The sequence below is a fragment of the Coniophora puteana genome (genome assembly GCF_000271625.1).
Source record: "Coniophora puteana RWD-64-598 SS2 unplaced genomic scaffold CONPUscaffold_19, whole genome shotgun sequence".
NCBI lineage: Eukaryota > Fungi > Basidiomycota > Agaricomycetes > Boletales > Coniophoraceae > Coniophora > Coniophora puteana.
Window position 1 is genome coordinate 321,002 of NW_006913071.1, and position 18,177 is coordinate 339,178.

At 53.7% G+C, this 18,177-nt stretch overlaps 8 protein-coding genes across 8 annotated transcripts; 5 read left to right on the forward strand and 3 right to left on the reverse strand.

The window, feature by feature from the left end:
- The first annotated feature begins 222 nt into the window (after positions 1 to 222).
- CONPUDRAFT_85770 (uncharacterized protein) lies at positions 223 to 1,528 on the forward strand. Its single transcript, XM_007777023.1, has one exon. It carries the CDS (start codon positions 379 to 381, stop codon positions 1,432 to 1,434), a length of 1,056 nt encoding a protein of 351 aa, XP_007775213.1. The 5' UTR covers positions 223 to 378; the 3' UTR covers positions 1,435 to 1,528.
- A 993-nt stretch (positions 1,529 to 2,521) lies between these two features.
- On the forward strand, positions 2,522 to 3,245 carry CONPUDRAFT_113155 (plant expansin). Its single transcript, XM_007777024.1, has 4 exons — positions 2,522 to 2,784; positions 2,867 to 2,887; positions 2,956 to 3,039; positions 3,114 to 3,245. The coding sequence occupies exons 1-4, from the start codon at positions 2,596 to 2,598 to the stop codon at positions 3,216 to 3,218; spliced, it is 399 nt and encodes a 132-aa protein (XP_007775214.1). The 5' UTR covers positions 2,522 to 2,595; the 3' UTR covers positions 3,219 to 3,245.
- A 2,323-nt stretch (positions 3,246 to 5,568) lies between these two features.
- Positions 5,569 to 7,877, forward strand: CONPUDRAFT_113157 (uncharacterized protein). The gene is made up of 3 exons (XM_007777025.1): positions 5,569 to 5,946; positions 5,998 to 7,135; positions 7,192 to 7,877. The coding sequence occupies exons 1-3, from the start codon at positions 5,772 to 5,774 to the stop codon at positions 7,634 to 7,636; spliced, it is 1,758 nt and encodes a 585-aa protein (XP_007775215.1). The 5' UTR covers positions 5,569 to 5,771; the 3' UTR covers positions 7,637 to 7,877.
- A 295-nt stretch (positions 7,878 to 8,172) lies between these two features.
- On the reverse strand, positions 8,173 to 9,839 carry CONPUDRAFT_77893 (uncharacterized protein; the record flags this gene model as incomplete). Its single annotated transcript, XM_007777026.1, has 3 exons — positions 8,173 to 8,722; positions 8,777 to 9,195; positions 9,534 to 9,839. 3 exons carry the CDS (start codon positions 9,837 to 9,839, stop codon positions 8,173 to 8,175), a joined length of 1,275 nt encoding a protein of 424 aa, XP_007775216.1.
- Positions 9,840 to 10,708: 869 nt separating this feature from the next.
- Positions 10,709 to 12,785, forward strand: CONPUDRAFT_85771 (Aldo keto reductase). Its single transcript, XM_007777027.1, has 13 exons — positions 10,709 to 10,815; positions 10,872 to 11,050; positions 11,109 to 11,232; positions 11,296 to 11,422; positions 11,484 to 11,582; positions 11,648 to 11,714; positions 11,782 to 11,819; positions 11,871 to 11,946; positions 12,000 to 12,014; positions 12,070 to 12,170; positions 12,225 to 12,370; positions 12,436 to 12,566; positions 12,620 to 12,785. The coding sequence occupies exons 2-13, from the start codon at positions 11,020 to 11,022 to the stop codon at positions 12,703 to 12,705; spliced, it is 1,041 nt and encodes a 346-aa protein (XP_007775217.1). The 5' UTR covers positions 10,709 to 10,815; positions 10,872 to 11,019; the 3' UTR covers positions 12,706 to 12,785.
- A 597-nt stretch (positions 12,786 to 13,382) lies between these two features.
- On the forward strand, positions 13,383 to 14,069 carry CONPUDRAFT_159899 (uncharacterized protein; the record flags this gene model as incomplete). The annotated part of the gene is made up of 2 exons (XM_007777028.1): positions 13,383 to 13,402; positions 13,466 to 14,069. The coding sequence occupies 2 exons, from the start codon at positions 13,383 to 13,385 to the stop codon at positions 14,067 to 14,069; spliced, it is 624 nt and encodes a 207-aa protein (XP_007775218.1).
- A 148-nt stretch (positions 14,070 to 14,217) lies between these two features.
- Positions 14,218 to 14,874, reverse strand: CONPUDRAFT_77896 (uncharacterized protein; the record flags this gene model as incomplete). Its single annotated transcript, XM_007777029.1, has 5 exons — positions 14,218 to 14,402; positions 14,453 to 14,556; positions 14,611 to 14,617; positions 14,653 to 14,788; positions 14,818 to 14,874. The coding sequence occupies 5 exons, from the start codon at positions 14,872 to 14,874 to the stop codon at positions 14,218 to 14,220; spliced, it is 489 nt and encodes a 162-aa protein (XP_007775219.1).
- Positions 14,875 to 15,986: 1,112 nt separating this feature from the next.
- Positions 15,987 to 16,559, reverse strand: CONPUDRAFT_18766 (uncharacterized protein; the record flags this gene model as incomplete). The annotated part of the gene is made up of 1 exon (XM_007776906.1): positions 15,987 to 16,559. A coding segment is annotated over one exon (573 nt), but the record flags the coding sequence as incomplete, so codon positions are not given.
- Between the last annotated feature and the right edge of the window lie 1,618 nt (positions 16,560 to 18,177).

Sequence of the window (18,177 nt, forward strand, 5' to 3'; positions counted from 1 at the left end):
TTCCTGTGATCCTGTCTTATCGTTAAGAACGTTGAGAAGGGTATGGTACATCTCTGGCTAACACGTTTTGCCTGCGGAAGACCAACACGGCATTTCTGTATATCACATTTGGCGCCGTAACCTCGTTTTATATGACTGCTCTGCGGTGCTCCCGCTTTTCATCCCCTTACCTTTCTTCCACAATCCCGCAACATGGGCGGCCTCTTCTCGCGCCGTAAGCGCGACAACGACACGCACCACAATATCGAAGAGGCCAATAGGCTTCGACGCGAGCAGGAGGAGCGTGAGCGTGCAGCTCAGGCAGCCAGGGAGGAAGCAGAGAGACGTGCGCGGGAGGCAGAGGAGAACGCGAGACGAGCTCGAGAAGCGGAGGCCGCCATGCAGGCCGCAAGGGTGGAGGCGGTGCGTGCTATGAGGGAAGCAGAGGAGGCCCGTGCTGCTGCGCAACGCGCGGCGGAGACGCAGCAATACGAAGCACGGGAGAGGGAGAACCAGCTGAGGGACGAGGCAAGAAGAGCGGCGGAAGCTGCCCAGCAGGAATTACAGAAGCAGCAGGCGATCGCTGCTGAGGAGCAAAGGAAAGCGGCCGAGGCGCAGCGGGCTGCTGAGGCTGCAGCCAAGACGGCTGCTGAGGAGGCTAGCCGGGCTTTCGCAGCGAAGGAGGAGGCCGAGCGTCAGCTTCGCGAAGGCATCCAGCCCGTCGTCATGCCCTCCGCAGCGGACCTCGAGGAAGCCAAGCGTCGCATTGGGTATCAGGAGGGCTACTTCCACTTCGCGGTCACTGGAATTGCGGGAAGCGGCAAGTCGTCTCTCATCAATGCATTCCGCGGGTTGCGCAACCGCGATGCGGAGGCTGCCGCGACCGGCATCACGGAGACGACCTTGCAAATGGCCCGCTTTCCCGACGCCAATCCGGCCAACCACGTCGTGTGGTTCGACATCCCTGGCGCGGGGACACTCAAGGTCCGCGACTGGCAGTACTTCAACGACCAGGGCCTCTATGTCTTCGACGCGCTGGTCGTCCTTGTCGACAATCGCTTCACGGCTACCGATGTCGCTATTCTGCGTAACGCACGCCTGTTTAACATCCCGTGCTACATTGTCCGCTCCAAAGCGGACACGCACATCCGCAACGTAATGATCGATATGGGATACGATAGCCAGGATGACGAGGAGGACGAGAGAAGCCGGGCGAAGCTTGAGGCTACGGCTCGAGAACACTTTGTCAGCGCGACGAGGCAGAATGTGCGGGACAACTTGCGCAAGGCGGACCTGCCCGATCAGAGGGTGTACATCCTCTCGAACTCCACGATGCTGAGCGTCATCAAGAACACGGCTTCGTCGAAGATGTCAAAGAAGCTCCTGGACGAGAAGGTGTTTTTGAAGGACTTCATGGCGAACGCGCACGGTCATGGTGAAGGCATGATGGCTTAGCTTGTGGTTGGCTATGAGACTCACGACGTGTTACGTTAACATTTCTTACTCGTTTGGTTCATACGCGATACTTTTGTGTTGTACTTTGTACCCCTGGTTGGTCTTTCTTGGCGTTGGTTGGCACTGCTTTCGTTTTGTATCAGTCATTGAGAGTGAAGAGATGAGCCAGCACTGTGTCTTTGTTTGACAGATGATCCCGATGGAAAGGAGGGAACGGGGAGGGAACAAGGTCAGTTGCAATGCAACGCCAGCTGAGCGGACTTTTGCACGGGTCCAATGGCTGCTTCGGCAGATTCCGGCCAGCACCTCCAAGCACACGTATACTCATTTGCTTACCCTCATCTCTCGTTCGGAGGCTCATCATTGGATGACTCTCATCTCACCCTCGATAAGACCTTCAAACCCATGCTCTGATAGCCGTAAAACTCTTCTCTCAATCTTCGTGAATGATCAAGTTAAAAGCATGCTTGTAAGCCATTCTTGCTTTGTCGGACTTGTCGGTGCATGGACAGGACGTTTTGCATGCCTTCGGCTCTATGGAGAAGCAATTTACATAACGGCTCGCGACGACTTGGCATGACTTAGCGGGTTGGTGCAACAGGGTCAAACACGTCAAACGCTATCCATCTGACACGGTCACCTTTCTAGCGGTTTCGCCATCTGGGTTGTATCCGAAGACCTCACGTGTACCTGAACTCTGGCTAGTGCTACGGACGGCATTTACGTCGACTCGCTCTTGCTGCCACCCCAAATCTTCAACCCCTCGCTTGCACGGTCGATTGGAATAGGCTTTAGATTGAGTTGGTGACGCTCAATTCAGGGGCGTCGCGCCGTTCAGCGTCAGGGCTTGCACACGCATATATTGTCACGAAGGTCAACCCCGTCGGAGCTCGCCCGTCCCGGACTCGACGACATATCTCACTCGGAGATGCAGTGCCGCGCGGAGATCGCCCGCGCATAAGCGAAGAGATATATAACGAAGACCTGAGTGCCGCACGCGTCCCTCTTCCCATCGTCCCTCTCTTCCCTAATCTACCACTCTTGAGGCCAATCGCCTCTTTCCGCTCCTTGTATCCCACCTCTGACGCGCTGCTCGCGGCCACCCCACACTCATTACCAAATCTTCAAATCTCCTAGTTTCAACACATCTCTCATAACACCATGTACGCTCCTGTCTTCCTAATCGCCCTCCTCTCCGCCCTCTTCGTCTCGCTCGTTGCAAGCGCACCGATCTCGTCGAGCACCAACGAGACAAGCTCAGGCCTGACGAAGCGCTTCGACAACCAGCGCATGACATGGTACAAAGACGGCCAAGACGCGTGCGGGTGGAGTAACACACCCGACCAATACGTGCGTTTCGTTTTCCCTCTTCTCATGTGTGTTCTACCTTTTGCGCCGTGTTGACGACCCCCGCCTCGCTTCGCCTTGTCAGATTGTCGCTATAAGCGAGTCTGTACGTAACTGCCACCCCACTCTGAAGTCGGCGACGCGGGTTTGCTGACGCCGCAATGCATTACTCAGCTCTTCGGCTCTGGAGAGAACTGCGGCAAGGCGATTACGATCCAGTATGGCGGGGCCAGCGCGACTGCGACCGTTGCTGACCGGGTACGTCCAGTCGCGCGGTTCGTTTTCTGAACAAACCCCGGATGAGTGGGCTAACTATTTGATGCACCCCGCAGTGCGAGATTTGCCCAGAATACGGCCTCGACCTCTCCGAGGGACTCTTCTCGTTCTTTGCGCCCGAACACCAGGGCGTCATCCAAGCGAAATGGTGGTTCAACTGACCCAGTCGCTTGTCCGAATGCCGCCATCGGGTTTCTTTGCGGAACATATACCACTAGCGTAGAGTTTGCTTTGATGTCGTACGTTCTTTCTGTAATCCGTTGCTTACTGTATTCGCAGCATAATGTCATACTCGTACAATCCAGTGGTTAATGTCAGGGTTTCAGACCGTCTTTATATATATATATATATTTATACACAGTACGTTCGACAGCTGCGTCTTGCCTCATACTTGCGACTACTTCTCCATGACATCTCCGACGCCGGACCTCTTCCAGAGCAACCCTCGGCTACACTGGAAACGCATTCGAGGACGTGTAACGTCAGCTTATCAAGTGTCATTAATCACCAACAGAAGCGAAAAAGAATATTTACTCTGGCGCGATGCCGAGCGCGCAGCCTCCTTCACCTGCGCTTTCACTGAACGAAGTCGAAATCGCAGAACGAACGCAATGTCCAGGACACAGCGGGGCACCAGTCGCAGTGGCAGACGAGCAAGGAAGTCACCCATGTTATCGAACGCAATGCCAGGCACTGAGGGCAGAGCGAGCACGAGGCGCCATAGTTCGATGTGTATCGCATCAGCCCATGATTCCACAAGATCCTTGATGATGGACCGCTGAGCGTAAATGGCTGCTGCTGTTACTGTTACACCCCTTCTTGCGGTTAGGAATTGTTTGTGCTGTTATGCTCAAAGGACGCTTACTCGATAACTATTCCGGACAGGACGAAGTTGTTGGAATGCAGTTTCTCAGCAGACATGGCGGTAAAGAGGGGGTTTACTCGGAGGAGGCGAGGACCGCGCTCTGACGAGATTTATAGCGGGGCTATAGTCCACCTTTGCAAGAGTCGGGGGATTCACAGAAGGTGAATCGTTGCTGCGTCTTCTCTGGTCCTCAAGTGATCTGCACCGGAGATCCGGAGTGAGGTAAATTGATTGCTCAAGGATTGACAAAAAAATCGGAGTGATAGGTGAAAGTCGAAGATGAAGTCGAAGACGCGGACTTGGTCGGTCCGAAATCGAAGCGCTCCAACTTGAAGTTGAACGAGTTCATGGTGCGTGAAGACAGGGGTGCCCCGGTTATGCGGCCCGTGCTTTCAATGCATCATAGAATCCAGTGATTTGCAGTGGTTCTGGTGAGCCACGAATGAATGAGGACTATTCTATTGCTGAGAGCCAAGTGATAAATTAGCATGTACAATTGCGAACCATGGACTGGCGCCCATGTGTTCCCAGAATAAACATGTATTTATACAACACCAGTGTCCAATAAGCCGGCCTTCTAGGTCACCGCCTCTACATCTATGCGTATACACGGCAGTCGCCCTTTGCCCAATGATACGTTGCTACGTCGCAGCACTTTCAACTTTGATTTGACAGACAGGAAGTGGAAACGTAGGATGAACGCGATATCCTGGATGAAACAAGGTGCCATTTTTGAAGGTAGACTGCCTAGAAACTCTCCCAACTTCTCCAATGCAGCGCGAGGCATCGAGGGTATAGCGAGCGTGAGACGCCATAGTCTGATGCGTGCCGCATCAGCACATGGCTCCAACGAATGCTCAACGGAGCTCCATCGAGCGTGAATGTCCGCCGATATCCCCTCTGCACAGTCGTCCGCAGTAGAGGCAAACCTGGATTATCACTCAATACCAACCCGGATGGCCACATTGAGAGAAACTCACTCGTGTATGGCTGTGACCACTTCGGATACAACGATACTTGTTTGCAATCTCGCAGGAGAACAGTATACTGCTAGTCTGCGCGGCAAAGGGTTCTTGGGCGACATGGTGGTCTGGGGCAGGATAAGCAGCGAGGAATGCACGCCCTCGTTAACGCTATGGGCTAGCCTGAGCGTGTATGAAACACACGAGGGGGTCGACGCAAGAAGGATATCGATAAGCACTGGGGGTGCCTACCCGAGACTTCGGCACCACTCTTATACTGGAGGAAGGCAGAGGGTTCTGAATTGAGAACAAAGCTGAGCGAGATGATGAAGCTCGTGGATTGATCCGATGCTTAGCACAACGTTTGAACGTTCCGAAAGATCCCAGAAATGAGTAGAGCGCACTAGCCTGGTCTGAATATAGAAGGGTCTCCTACCACCACCGTTGAATCGGATGTATGGTTCGTACGTTTTTATACGAGTCATATGTTCGATGACCCATGGTAGTGAAATGTGCCATTCCATCGTTGCAACGGTCAACGTGAAGTGGATCCAAAGAGTAGCGCCCAAGCTGTGTGTGATGATGGAGGCGTGGAGGCGAGCAGGAGGGCGCAGCACCGCCACCGCACTGCGAAGTTTTGCGGACTGCTGCCAGGTGTAAGAGAAGCTTAGCGACTAGTTTAGCCGAATCACACAATCCCTCCCTCCCCGTCGTCCCTCACTCTGACTGCCTCAGCCATTCCGCGCGGACACCGCCGCGCATTCTCATCCTCTGTCGACCTCGGCTCAGAGCCGCGTTCGCGCACCAACAACAGGCAGGCAGATACCGATACCGGTTCAGACGATACCGACGCCAGTGCGAGTGGCAGCGGCAACGGCGCACACAACATGGCAGTGTTCACTCCTTCACCCCGCAGTCCGACATATGACCGTCTAGAGGCCGGCGGCATGGGCGGCTCCAGAATCGCAAAGCGGCTTGCGTGGCGGAAGATTGCTGTTGGGGTTGTTGTGCTCCTTGGACTTGTCTATTTCTTTGGGCCTAGTCCAGACACTGTTATGCCAGGTGCGTATATGCGTGCGTAACTCTCACGGCGATGGTCTTAACGTATGACAGACTTCCCTTCGGTGGGGCTGGAAGACGTCTATGTTCCTCCAGTCGACACCTCGAGCAAACCTCCTGGCGGAGTTGATCTTGATACCCCTCCTCGCCCTGACATCGCTCCTCCTTCATCCTCCTCCGATGAGAAGACACTCTCCACGAAGCCCACCTCCCCAGAAACCGACCCTGACCCGCTCAAGACCGTGCACTGCACCTCCCCGCACGACTCCAGCTCGCCCCTCGTGCAGTACGCGCTCATGATTGACGCCGGCTCGACCGGCTCCCGCATCCACGTGTACAAGTTCCACAACTGCGGGCCCGCCCCGGCATTCGAATACGAGGTGTTCAAGATGACACAACCAGGCCTCTCCGACTACTCCGGCCGCCCCACCGACGCAGCCAAGTCGCTCGACGAGCTCCTCGACGTCGCGATGCAGACCGTGCCCGCCAGCCTGCGCAAGTGCACGCCTGTGGCCGTGAAAGCGACCGCGGGGCTCCGCATGCTCGGCGCGGCGCAGGCGCAGGCGATTCTGGACGCGGTCGAGAAGCATCTCAAGGAGGACTATCCGTTCCCGCTGCCGGATAAGGAGGGCGTGGTGATCATGGACGGCAAGGACGAGGGCGTGTACGCGTGGATCACGGCCAACTACCTCCTCGGCACGATATCCTCGGGCGCGGCCGACCCCGCCGCGAGCAAGGCGGGCAGCACGGCGCAGGGCGGCGCGACGTACGCTGTGCTCGATCTCGGCGGGGGGTCGACGCAGATTGTGTTTGAGCCCGAGGCGGCGGCGGGCGGCGGGCGCCCGGACGACGCGCTGCAGGAGGGCGAGCACAGGTATGAGCTGGCGTTTGGCGGGCGCACGCGCGTGTTGTATCAGCATTCGTATTTGGGCTTTGGGCTGAAGAGCGCGCGCGGGGCCGTGCATGCGCTCGTGGACTTTATGCAGTCGCTGCGTGCGGGGCGCGGGGGGAAGGGCCACACGGGACACGATGCGCACGGGGTCGTGCCGAGTCCGTGTCTTGCGCGGGGGACGAGCAAGGAGGTCGAGGTCACTGAGGGCGATGTGAAGCGGACTGTTGCAATGAGCGGTGCGGATGTCGGGAACTTTGATGCGTGCCGGCGGGTCGTCGAGCTTGTCATGGCCAAAGATGCGTGCGTCCCCCATCTTCCTTATGTTTCTATTAATCGCATGCTAACACTTGCTACAGCGTCTGCGAACTCAAACCCTGCTCCTTCGACGGCGTCTACCAGCCCTCGCTACTCGACACCTTCCCAACAGGAAACATTCTCCTCCTCTCCTACTTCTACGACCGCATCACGCCGCTCCTCGCCCCCGCTGCCTCCGCCTCTGCGACCGACAAGCCCCCGCAGCTGTCCATCAGCACCGTCGCATCGCTCGCGACGGACGTGTGTGCAGGCAAGAAGGCGTGGACGGACCGGTGGGGCGGCGACGAGGCGCTGCTGGACGAGCTCGAGGGGCGGCCGGAGTGGTGCCTCGATCTGACGTTTATGCATTCGCTGCTCACGCTCGGGTATGGGTTCGTGGACGAGCGCGATGTGAGTCTGGGCAAGCGCGTGGACGGGACGGAGCTGGGGTGGTGTCTGGGTGCGACGATTGCGATGGTCGGCGGGGAGGTGACGTGTCGTGCGTAGGTTAGAGTTGGGTGTTGATGAGAGGTGGTACGGGACTTGAAATTAAAAATTTGGAGGGTGCTGGATTGCATGTAGACACAGACCGCTTGTCGTACTTGGCCTTACGCCACGCTCGCTAGATTGATACATATGAGTATATACCGCTGTAATTATTTGGCTGGCCTTTTTGTTTCTTTACAGCATATGGACTGGAACTTGAAGCTTTAGCTTTTGTGGGTGCATGGCTCGCATGCACACGAAATCCTCTCCTGTGTTTGTCCATTGGTATCATTGGCCCTCGGAAGCTCAAGTCTTCGTGTTTAAGCTTGGCCATGCGAGTTCGCAGGGATAAGTGCGTCGTCGGTAATGGGATAATTTTCGTCACATCTTAGGTCAACATCGTCCCACAGCATCTACTCAAGTCATCCTCCAAAAATTTCTTATTGATACAATATAAAGCGAAGGAAGTGTTATATGAGGAAGGCATTGTGTCACTGGCATTCACGGAAGATCAGGCCTTTGGGACGATGTGCTTTGATAATATACTAACAGACAATTTAAAGGTGCGGAATAACCTCCGTCCAAGGAACCGTCTCGTATGAGCTCGGCGGGAGGCTGCGTAAAGACGTAAACATAATGGTGATAAGAGCGACTCGGCTGATAACATAAAGAGCTGGGGAAACGCAGAATATAAACCAGATAGTCGCTGGGATGATCGACGCAAGCGCACAGTTTGTCGTCTTTTTGTATACGACGCCAAGTACGGCTGTTGTGAGAATAGCCATGAGGGGAATTAGAACGGTAATGAGGGAGCTGACCTCCCACAGGACTTGTTCTGTGCGGGTGGGGAACGACAGCTCGCTTGCTGCGACATGGACGAGACCGAAGATGGTGGATGACAAAGCGCCTATACAGAAGACGGTGATGAACTGGCTTCTGGTGAAATGTTGGATGTTGATATAGGCGCGCCAGTCCGGGCAGTCTACCGTGACATCGTCGCCGCCGAAAGTTTCGACTCGCAATTCTAGATTTCGTTCGGACCATCCGAGAAGGGTTCCAAAGGCCTGAATGACGCCCTCAGATCTGTGGCGCTTCTCTAGGTGATTGCTAGAGGGAGAATTATCATCACAGTGAAAATTAAGATGAGGGAAGCGCACTTACCAGTCTGAATGCAAGTCGCCAGGCGGTGTACCCGTCTTCCATTCCAGACGCCTAGGATGTCCGACGTTCAGAGGTTTGTCCCACCAGAGCGCGTAGGAGATGCAACAAAGGACCGCAAACCCTGCCGTCCCGACTTCGAGAGGGATGATGCCCAAACCGTGGCGACGGCGTGCGGCAAGCTGCATGCAAAACCACGTCACCTGGAGGACGGCGAGCCCTTTCGAGATAAAGTTGCCTTTGCTAGTGTCGTCGATCTCTTTCTTAGCTAGCCGTATGGGACTGATATTTCCGCTGCGAACAGCTTCTAGCAGCCTAGGAGGCGTTATCGTGCGCCATGGCTTTCCATCGTGGTATACCATGAAGCCGCCCATGTAAGCGTAGAAGCTGTGAGTATGTGTCCATGCTTCGTCTTCCGAAAACTGATCAGCTGAGAACATGCGCAATTAATGTGGTAGAACGTTACTTTCTTCATCTGCGTACAATAAAGACTTTATTTTGCTTTTCCATGATGGCACGTCTTCCTGGGTGGAGTTTCTGTGGCGGTTTATATTCCTCGCCTTCGAGAGTGGAATGTATTGATTTCGGAATTTAGCGTCCACCACTCCGTCGCACGTATTACGTCTTCGAGCGAGAACTAAGGCCCCCAGCAGATCTAAGTCATTCGGTCTTGTATTCCATGGAGTTGGTACTTGCCTTGGTCGGCTTTAACTTCCTTCAGACATCTTCTCATTTCTGCGGTGAAAGCCCGTGCGCTGACCCACTGTCTCGAAGCCCATGCCACGATCAACTCGGGCGCGAGAACCGCAAACAACATGATAAACGCGGCTCGGCGTAAAATAGCTGGCAGACGCTCGTACGGATCGGGCACATTCGGATGCACCGACGTGTAGACGCAGGCGAAGATAGTGAGCAGGCACGTGGAGACGATGGTCCACAAAGAACGGTGGCTATCCGAGCAGGGCGCCTCTGCAGAACTGAGTACGGATGTCCCATCAGAGGAGCCAGTGGGCAGGGCCTGTACTGCAGCTGAGACAAGTATTGAGACCAGGTGGTAGAGCGACATGGCGGGGGATTTTATGAGTGATTTACAGCACATCTTCCCACTGACCTGGGCTCTTATGGAGAATCTGAATTGAGGGACCATGCATTCATATACTCGGCGGGTGCTTGCCTTTATTCATGTACCGAGGTGATCCGGGCTGATGTTACTTTTGGTGACGCTTTTGATTGTTCGCAACCTTCTTCGAAGCGATATTTGTGGAGAAATATAAAGTTCAGAGTGCTCGATCCTCCCGATAGTCAGGTTGAAATACCGGTGGCGTTTGACTCGCGCGGGAAAGTAAAAACATGATAGTCTTGTCGAAGACTACTTGCGTCTTTTAGCACCCGTTGTCCGACCGAGCCTATGAGATCAAAGGGAAATTCTGCTTTCGCTCAGTTTAGCTTGAAAGGTTGGCAACTGGTACTAAGAGCCTAGATAGAGTGTCATAATCTCTTGCCGAAGGTTACTGCGTCAACTTTTTCTTCGTAGATGCTGATCGAAGAACACGCACTTGTGCTAAGTTCTGACGTACATGAAGTGATTGATGAAGACCGATCGAAGACTGAATAAAAGGTAGGTTAGTATACTGTATTCGTGACGTGAAATCAACGAAACCGGCGTGTAAAGTTAGTAGTTTGACATACCTAATATGTCAGCGGCTGTTAAGCAAGCATTGTCTATCGCGGCTTGTTGAATGAAACGTTGAAGCTAGCGTTGAAGCCCGGAAGCATCTTCTATCCCAGTTCGATCTACAATCCCAAGGATTTATAGGGGCCTCGTGCCCAAGCACGGAAGGTCTATGACAGGTGCGGGTAATTCCGGAACGACGGGCCGACAGCGTCCGTTCCCTCTGATGTTCTGGCCTCGTCCCATCTCTCACCTCGACTTGAGGCATGACCTCGATTTTCTCAGCATACATGCTTCATCTGTCCTGGATGACGAGTAATTGGAACAAGAGCCGAGCTGGGATCAGCGCTTAGCGCTCATAAACCGTCTTGTAAGCGAGATTATGCTTTTGCTCGAGGTTTATAATCTACGACTGACGAATACAAGTGTCCATGGGTACATTATGACGTCGTCTGGCTTCTCGACTGGGACGTATAAGAGGGCAGCTTCTCTGGGTTGACATGCCGCCACGCCATCTCTTATCCAACCTTCGATCTCAAGTCTCACTCGCAACTTGTTGATACTGGTAATAATCATGTCGTCTCAGGAGAAGAAGATGTCTTACGGTACGCCATATCTATCGTGATCACGGAGGCAGCGTATCTCTGACATCCTTGTTTGAAGTTCGTCTGGGGAACTCCGGGCTGAAAGTATCGAAGATCATCCTAGGCACGATGTCGTATGGCGATGCTGGCTGGGCAGGTTGGGTGCTCCCAGAGGAAGAGGGCGTGAAACACATCAAGGCTGCGTGCGTCCCTTCTTCTGTTTGGACCAAAGCTCGACAATGCTAAACCCTTTGATTATCCTTCAGATATGATGCTGGTATCCAAACATTCGACACCGCCAACGTGTATTCCAACGGTCTATCGGAGGTCATCTTGGGTAACGCTATCAAGAAGTACAATCTTCCTCGGGAGGAGATCGTCGTGATGACGAAGGTGTGCTTGCATGACTTATCTTTTTCTGGTTGGTCGCAAGCAAGCTCAACTATCTCCGTAGGTATACTTCCCTCTCGGACGCGATTATGGTCAAAACGTGGCATGGATAGCCGACCCCGATGGTGCTGGCTTTGTAAACCAGCATGGGTTGAGCCGCAAGGTACGCTCTGGCCTTGAATCATCCGATTTGCGGCGGACTGAATCCCTTTCCCTTTATTGTTGTAGCACATTTTTGACTCGGTGAAGAAGAGCTTGGAGCGCTTGCAACTCGACTATATTGACCTGCTCCAATGTACGTTATCATTTATGTCCCAGTCGTCGCCATCGTGTTCGCTTACGATTTGTTCACGATACTGCAGGCCATCGTTTTGATTATGAAACGCCCATCGAGGAGACCGTAGGCGACTAATAATCATGATGTCAACGACGTGCTCACCCTCTTGCATAGATGCAAGCGCTTCACGACGTCGTTCAAGCAGGATACGTGCGCTATATTGGCATGAGCTCGTGTCATGCATATCAATGTAAGCCGCAAAATCCGTTGGCAATCACACGCCGCTGCTAACCTTTCGACCAGTCCACCAAATGCAAAGTGAGTCTTACTTTGACCGTCCACACGTATGTCACTGCTCACGGTGTTCAACAAGATTACGCCATCAACAACAAACTCACCCCTTTCGTTTCGATGCAAAACCACTACAGTCTGATCTATCGCGAGGAAGAGCGCGAGATGTTCCCCACGCTCAAGGTACGACTCGCGCGTCTGCTCTAGGTTTTATAGTCCCTGACGGCCCGTACATAGCTATTCAACGTCGGATCGATCCCGTGGTCCCCGCTTGGTCGAGGCCTCCTTGCTCGCCCTCGCGGCGAGCAGACCAAGCGCGGTGAAACGGATGCGTTCCACGAGCGCTACACTCGCTCCGAGGCATACCAAACGATCGTGGACAGGTGCGTGCGACCATCTGTCCGCCAGACTTTTCGAGTACATGGTCTAACTTCTGAGCCTATAATAGGGTGGAGGAAGTTGCGAAGAAGCGTGGCGTCAGCATGAGTCAGGTCGCTATTGCCTGGACGCTAGCGAAGCCTGGCGTTACTGCTCCTATTGTTGGCACAACTAAGCTCGAGAATTTGTACGAAATCATCGGTGCGTGGATTGATGCGCATCCCGATTCTGTGCTAGACTGACCGAAATCGCAGAGGGAGCTCACCTCAAGCTTACGGAGGAGGAGGTCAAGTACCTGGAGGAGCCTTATGTTCCTCAGGCGATCGTCGGACACTCGTGAGGATGGCACAATTTCGTCTCGTAATTCTCAGAGAGACGTTCACACCATATCCGACTGAAAAGTTGTACTTAGTACTTACCACATTGATTTTTATGCATTAACAACACTTGACTTCAGTTTCCTGACACGCGAATATTTTTGAAGGCAACCCATTGGGTCCATAGGCGACATACGTGAGGAAGCTCAGTTCAAGAATGCAACATTTACGCTCCTATGATGGGCGTCTACTCGACGAGGAAATGAACTGATGGTCAGTGCTCTACATCATTGCCGCAACACGCGCTCGCTAGTACGTGATTTGAAGCTCATACGACTGGATCTTCTGTTTTTCCATTGGACAGTTCAATGGGTTACCTGCAGGGGGTTTGCCGCCTTGTATCAGCGGAGATCCTCAGCATGCTCTTTGGCTGCTGTACATTTCTATTTGTCCTTCTATCCGCTTTAGCGGCACAACAATTAAGCGCTCTTGGAGCAGCGAACGCGGAAAGAACCAGCACCACGAGGTAGCCTCGCCAGATCCTCCACAGCAAGTTGAGCACCTTATTTATATATTTATCATTGCAACCCACATTACGCCCCCCTGGCAACCAACTCCTCCTTTCCATCGCACTCAACTTCACTATTTATCTCTCGAGTCAAACGTTGTCCCATCTGTCTCGCACAAGTTATCCTGAAGCATGGCTCAGCCGCCTCCAGGGTGAGTAGTTGATATCGATCCCCCCTTTCAAGAAGCATGTAACATGTTACTTAACTCAAGCAGAGGTCCTAACTCTAACTTCCCGCGCAATGCCATCGCTGGCGCGCTCGTCGCCGGAGGCGTTTTCCTCGCCGCCCCTCCTGTAGGCATCATGGCTATCAATGCACTCGGGTGGCAGGCCGGAGGGGTCGCTGCCGGCTCTATCGCTGCCGGTATACAGTCGGTGGTCTACGGCGCGAGCACGGGAGGGGTGTTTTCCATGCTGCAGGCTGTAGGCGCGACTGCTGTTGTCAACGTGCCTGCGCTTACCGCTGGGATCGGGATGATGGGTGCCGCTGTCGGCGTCGGGAATGGTGGAGGAGGAGGTCAACAGGGACCAGCGGGAAACGGCGGTGGCCCCGGTGGACCGCCGCCGCCTGGCCCTCAGATGCCTCCACCACCCCCTCCTTTTGGTAACCCGCCCAATGGAACGGACAGTGCCGAGACGAGCGAGGATGACAGTGACGATGATGACGACGACGATAGCGGAGGCCCGGACAACTATATCCCCCGCACCCAACCTTACACACAGGAGGATCGCGACCTCGCCGACCGAGAGATAAACGATGGTTTGGAGGAGATCTTGACGGATGTACAGGATGAGATGGAGATACGAAAAGCCGAGTGAGATTCCTCCGACACCTTGTTCTCTTGTGTTTCTTGGACTTGATGTATTTGTATGTGTATTCCACGTCAGTTGATGTCGTAACTAATAAATGATCAACCATGCTATTTATGATGTAGTGTAAGTGGAGGCTCCTACATCCTGGCACGTCTTACCTTCCGCAGCGAGGCCTCGCCTTTTCTACGACAATGTAGTCGCCCATGTTCTTTTGAGCGACAAGAATGTTCTTCAAGTTGATCGATAAATTATGTGCACACGTAATCTTGACGCGACGGTATTCATAGTCTGAGTTTTGGGCTGAATTCCCGGAAACCAGGGTGTCGCATATCTGCAGGTCTGATGACATACACACAGATAACTACATTACGAAGCAATGACCTATTGACCTATCATTTCCGTATCCTTCTTGGCTCCCGAGGTCCCCGTTTCGACATCCAATGGCCCGTTCTTCGACGAGTTCCCCATGACCAGCAGAGAAAGAGGGATCGTTCTACGCAAAAGTTGTCTAGCATGCGATATACTATGTCAGTGTGCCACTCGATACCTATCCACTGGAAGGAAGAATGTGAATATCGCATGGACTCACTGCATACATCTAGCTCTTGGCCGTCGGAGTCGGGTCGCTTGCAGTAGAGGCCGAGGTTACACCCGCAGTGGCCGTCGAGGCCGGAGTCGCGCTCTTGGTGATTGCAGCTACCTTGAATTTGGTTGAGCTCTTCACGCTGAGAGAGGCAGACTGAATAAGACTTACAGAGGACTGCGCAAAAAGGGACATGAACAGAGGAATAAACGCGACTGAGGGACGCATGCTGAGGCAAAGACGATGATAAATGCAACTGGGATGCGAACGAACACGACTGAGGAGATATGAGACTAGTTGCGAAGAGCTGATACAGAACGAAGACAGAACGAAGGGAAGGATTAGCGTCCTTTTATATTCCATAGGCATTGGTCAAGGTCATAGAAATCGTACCGGGATAGAGGCCACATTCTGGCATGCATCATACATCGCAATTGCAATACCTTGAAATGACCAGCGAAACCAGCGAACTCGAGTAGCGTAAGGTTCTAATCACGGTGACGGATGTCGAGCGACGAACATGGTTTGTCGCCAAGGCCAAGAATTCAATATCAATGGTTGTCTGGATTTACGAGCAAATCGCCGAGCAAAGTAGCGAACCTGTATTACTGAGGTTGGAGGGCGGCCTTGGTGACTTAGCTTTACATGTTAGAGAACGTCGGGGTGGGTGTGACAAAGACCAGCGAGATATAGCGCGAGAGAAGGTTCGACGAGAGTAGCGTGTTTAAGAATGTGCCGACATAGAGCCTTAGAAGGGCTGCTGAGTCCACAGGTTGATTGGTGCCAGTAGAGGCTGGTGACGAGAGCGTCGCCCGTGACAAGCAGGCCAAGGTGACACGAGCTGGTCTCGGCGGGTTGACTTTCCATATCTGAAGCATGGACGAGATCGATGCCTACGACTAGACGACTTGATGGTGAGGCAAGTGTCGGTGAAATGCGGGGGCGCGCCTGTCCGCCGCCGGCATTTACCGACCCCGTTCTCAAGCTCAACCCAAGGCCGCCTTCCTTGCCTTGCCTTAGGCCTCTTCAGGCTCTAGCTCCAGGTGCGAAGCTCTTGGTTCATCTTTGCAGACCGTCTGAAACTAATTCGAAGACAAACAGCACGGCACTTGAAAGATATGCACCAAGCGTGCGCGGAAAGCACCGCATACAGTCACACACGAAATACTGGCAAGCGTCGTAATCGAAAACGTAACGTGTTTATGAGTTCTCGCAGTCAAATAACACCTAAGCTACTGCACTCTCTTACTTCCTCCGCTATGCTTCTTCAAACTCTCCGCAAAGTCATCGAGGAACTGCTTCTCGTCCAGAAGCTTCTTTGATACCTTGGACGAAACCGTACCCTTGACGACGCTCAGCATTGTCGAGTTAGAGAGGATGTACACCATCTGGTCGGGGAGGTCCGCGTTGCGCAAGTTCTCCCGCACGTTATTCCTTGTCGCGCTGACAAAGTGCTCTCGAGCCGTAGCCTCGAGTGTCCCTCGGCTTCTCGTGTCCTGCTCGTCGTCGTCGCTGTCATATCCCATGTCAATCATCACGTTGCGGATGTGTGCATCTGCTTTTGAGCGGACGATGTAGCACGGGATATTGAACAGGCGTGCGTTGCGCAGAATGGCAACATCGGTGGCTGTGAAGCGATTGCCGACGAGGACGACCAGCGCGTCGAAGACATAGAGGCCCTGGTCGTTGAAGTACTGCCAGTCGCGGATCTTTAGCGTCCCCGCGCCCGGGATATCGTACCATACGACGTGGTTGGCCGGGTCTGCGTCGGGGAAGCGAGCCGTCTGCAATGTCGTCTCCGCGATGCCAGTCGCAGCAGCCTCTGCATCGCGGTTGCGCAGGCCGCGGAAGGCGTTGATGAGAGACGACTTGCCGCTTCCCGCGATCCCGGTGACTGCGAAGTGGTAGTAGCCCTCGCGATACCCAATGCGGCGCTTGGCTGCCTCGAGGTCTGCTGCGGAGGGCATGACGACGGGCTGGATGCCCTCGCGAAGCTGACGCTCAGCCTCCTCCTTTGCCGCGAGAGCACGGCTAGCCTCTTCAGCAGCCGTCTTGGCTGCAGCCTCAGCAGCCCGCTGGGATTCAACCGCTTTCCTATTCTCTTCGGCAGCGATCGCCTGCTGCCTCTCCAGTTCCTGCTGGGCAGCTTCTGCTGCCCTCCGTGCCTCTTCCCTCAGCTGGTTCTCCCTCTCCTGTGCTTCGTGTTGCTGCGTCTCCGCCGCGCGTTGCGCAGCAGCCCGAGCCTCCTCCGCTTCCCTCATAGCGCGCTCCGCCTCCGCCCTTGCGGCCTGCATGGCGGCCTCCGCTTCTCGAGCTCGTCTCGCGTTCTCCTCTGCCTCCCGCGCACGTCTCTCTGCTTCCTCCCTGGCTGTCTGAGCTGCACGCTCGCGTTCTTCTTGTTCGCGTCGAAGTCTATTGGCCTCTTCTATCTGGCGGTGAGTTTCGTTTTCGTTATCACCACCTCCAAAGAGGGACGAGAAGAATCCACCCATGTCGCGGTTGTGAGAGTGTGTGTCGGGGGGTCGAGCGTTATGAACAGTGCAGCCGGATCTTTAAAACGCAGCGACGGCGTCAATCATGATACGCAATGCTTGGCAGTGTTGGCTAAATATGTACAGTGTCATTATGCGCTTCTCCACGTTCTCAACGTCGCCGCTGATAAGGCAATGGTGCGGGAATCAAAGAACAATTCCCCACTAAGCTCCTAGGATGTGATCATTGCAAGATGTCGCTTACCCTTGACCCAACCTGTATGTCGTTAACGTGCAATCATCGCCATTTGAGGCGCGCGATGATTATGAACGTGGTTTCTACTAAAGGCTTCGGATGGATACTTCTAAGATTTGTGGGCAAGTTGCACGAGATGTTTTTGAGTATGTGGTGCACCCAAGTTACGCGTGAATAGACGCGAAGTGGCTCTGTTAGGTGCCGCTAGCTCGAGATCCCAGCCCAATAGTAAAGATCAGAGCTGGACCTCGACCACGAGAACCATCTATTCGTGGTGACAATGCCCTACTCAAATGAAGCGGAACAGACAATAGGAGGATTCCCCACCTGACCTCCACAGGAAGGCGCCACAAGGCGAATCAACTAGGGACCGCACTAGATGCACTTTGCACGATGCCAACTGAAGCCTGTTAACCGCGGCGTCAAGAATGTAAATTACGTTCGACAGATCTTCGATCATGTTGCGAATGGCGTCGAGTTCTGCTGGGAATAAAATTGATTCATGTGTCCAAAAACTGGAGTACAGAGAAAAAAGAGCAAGGCTCCGATTTATTGATTTTCAACTCCGAACGTGTACGCACTGCAGACAAACGGCGATTTTACTCGGAATTAAACCGAGAGAAAGAGGCGGCGAGATGAAAGCCTTTTCTTCCAAGTTTTGGAACACCCTTTTGCACAGGAAAAGGTATCCTTTTGGCCGACATTTGCGTCAATTTTGCGCTGGTAAAATAGACAGGTTACCGAATTTGGACTCCATCTTCCCGATTTAGACGTGTTTCTATCTAATCTCCGCACAGAAATGCA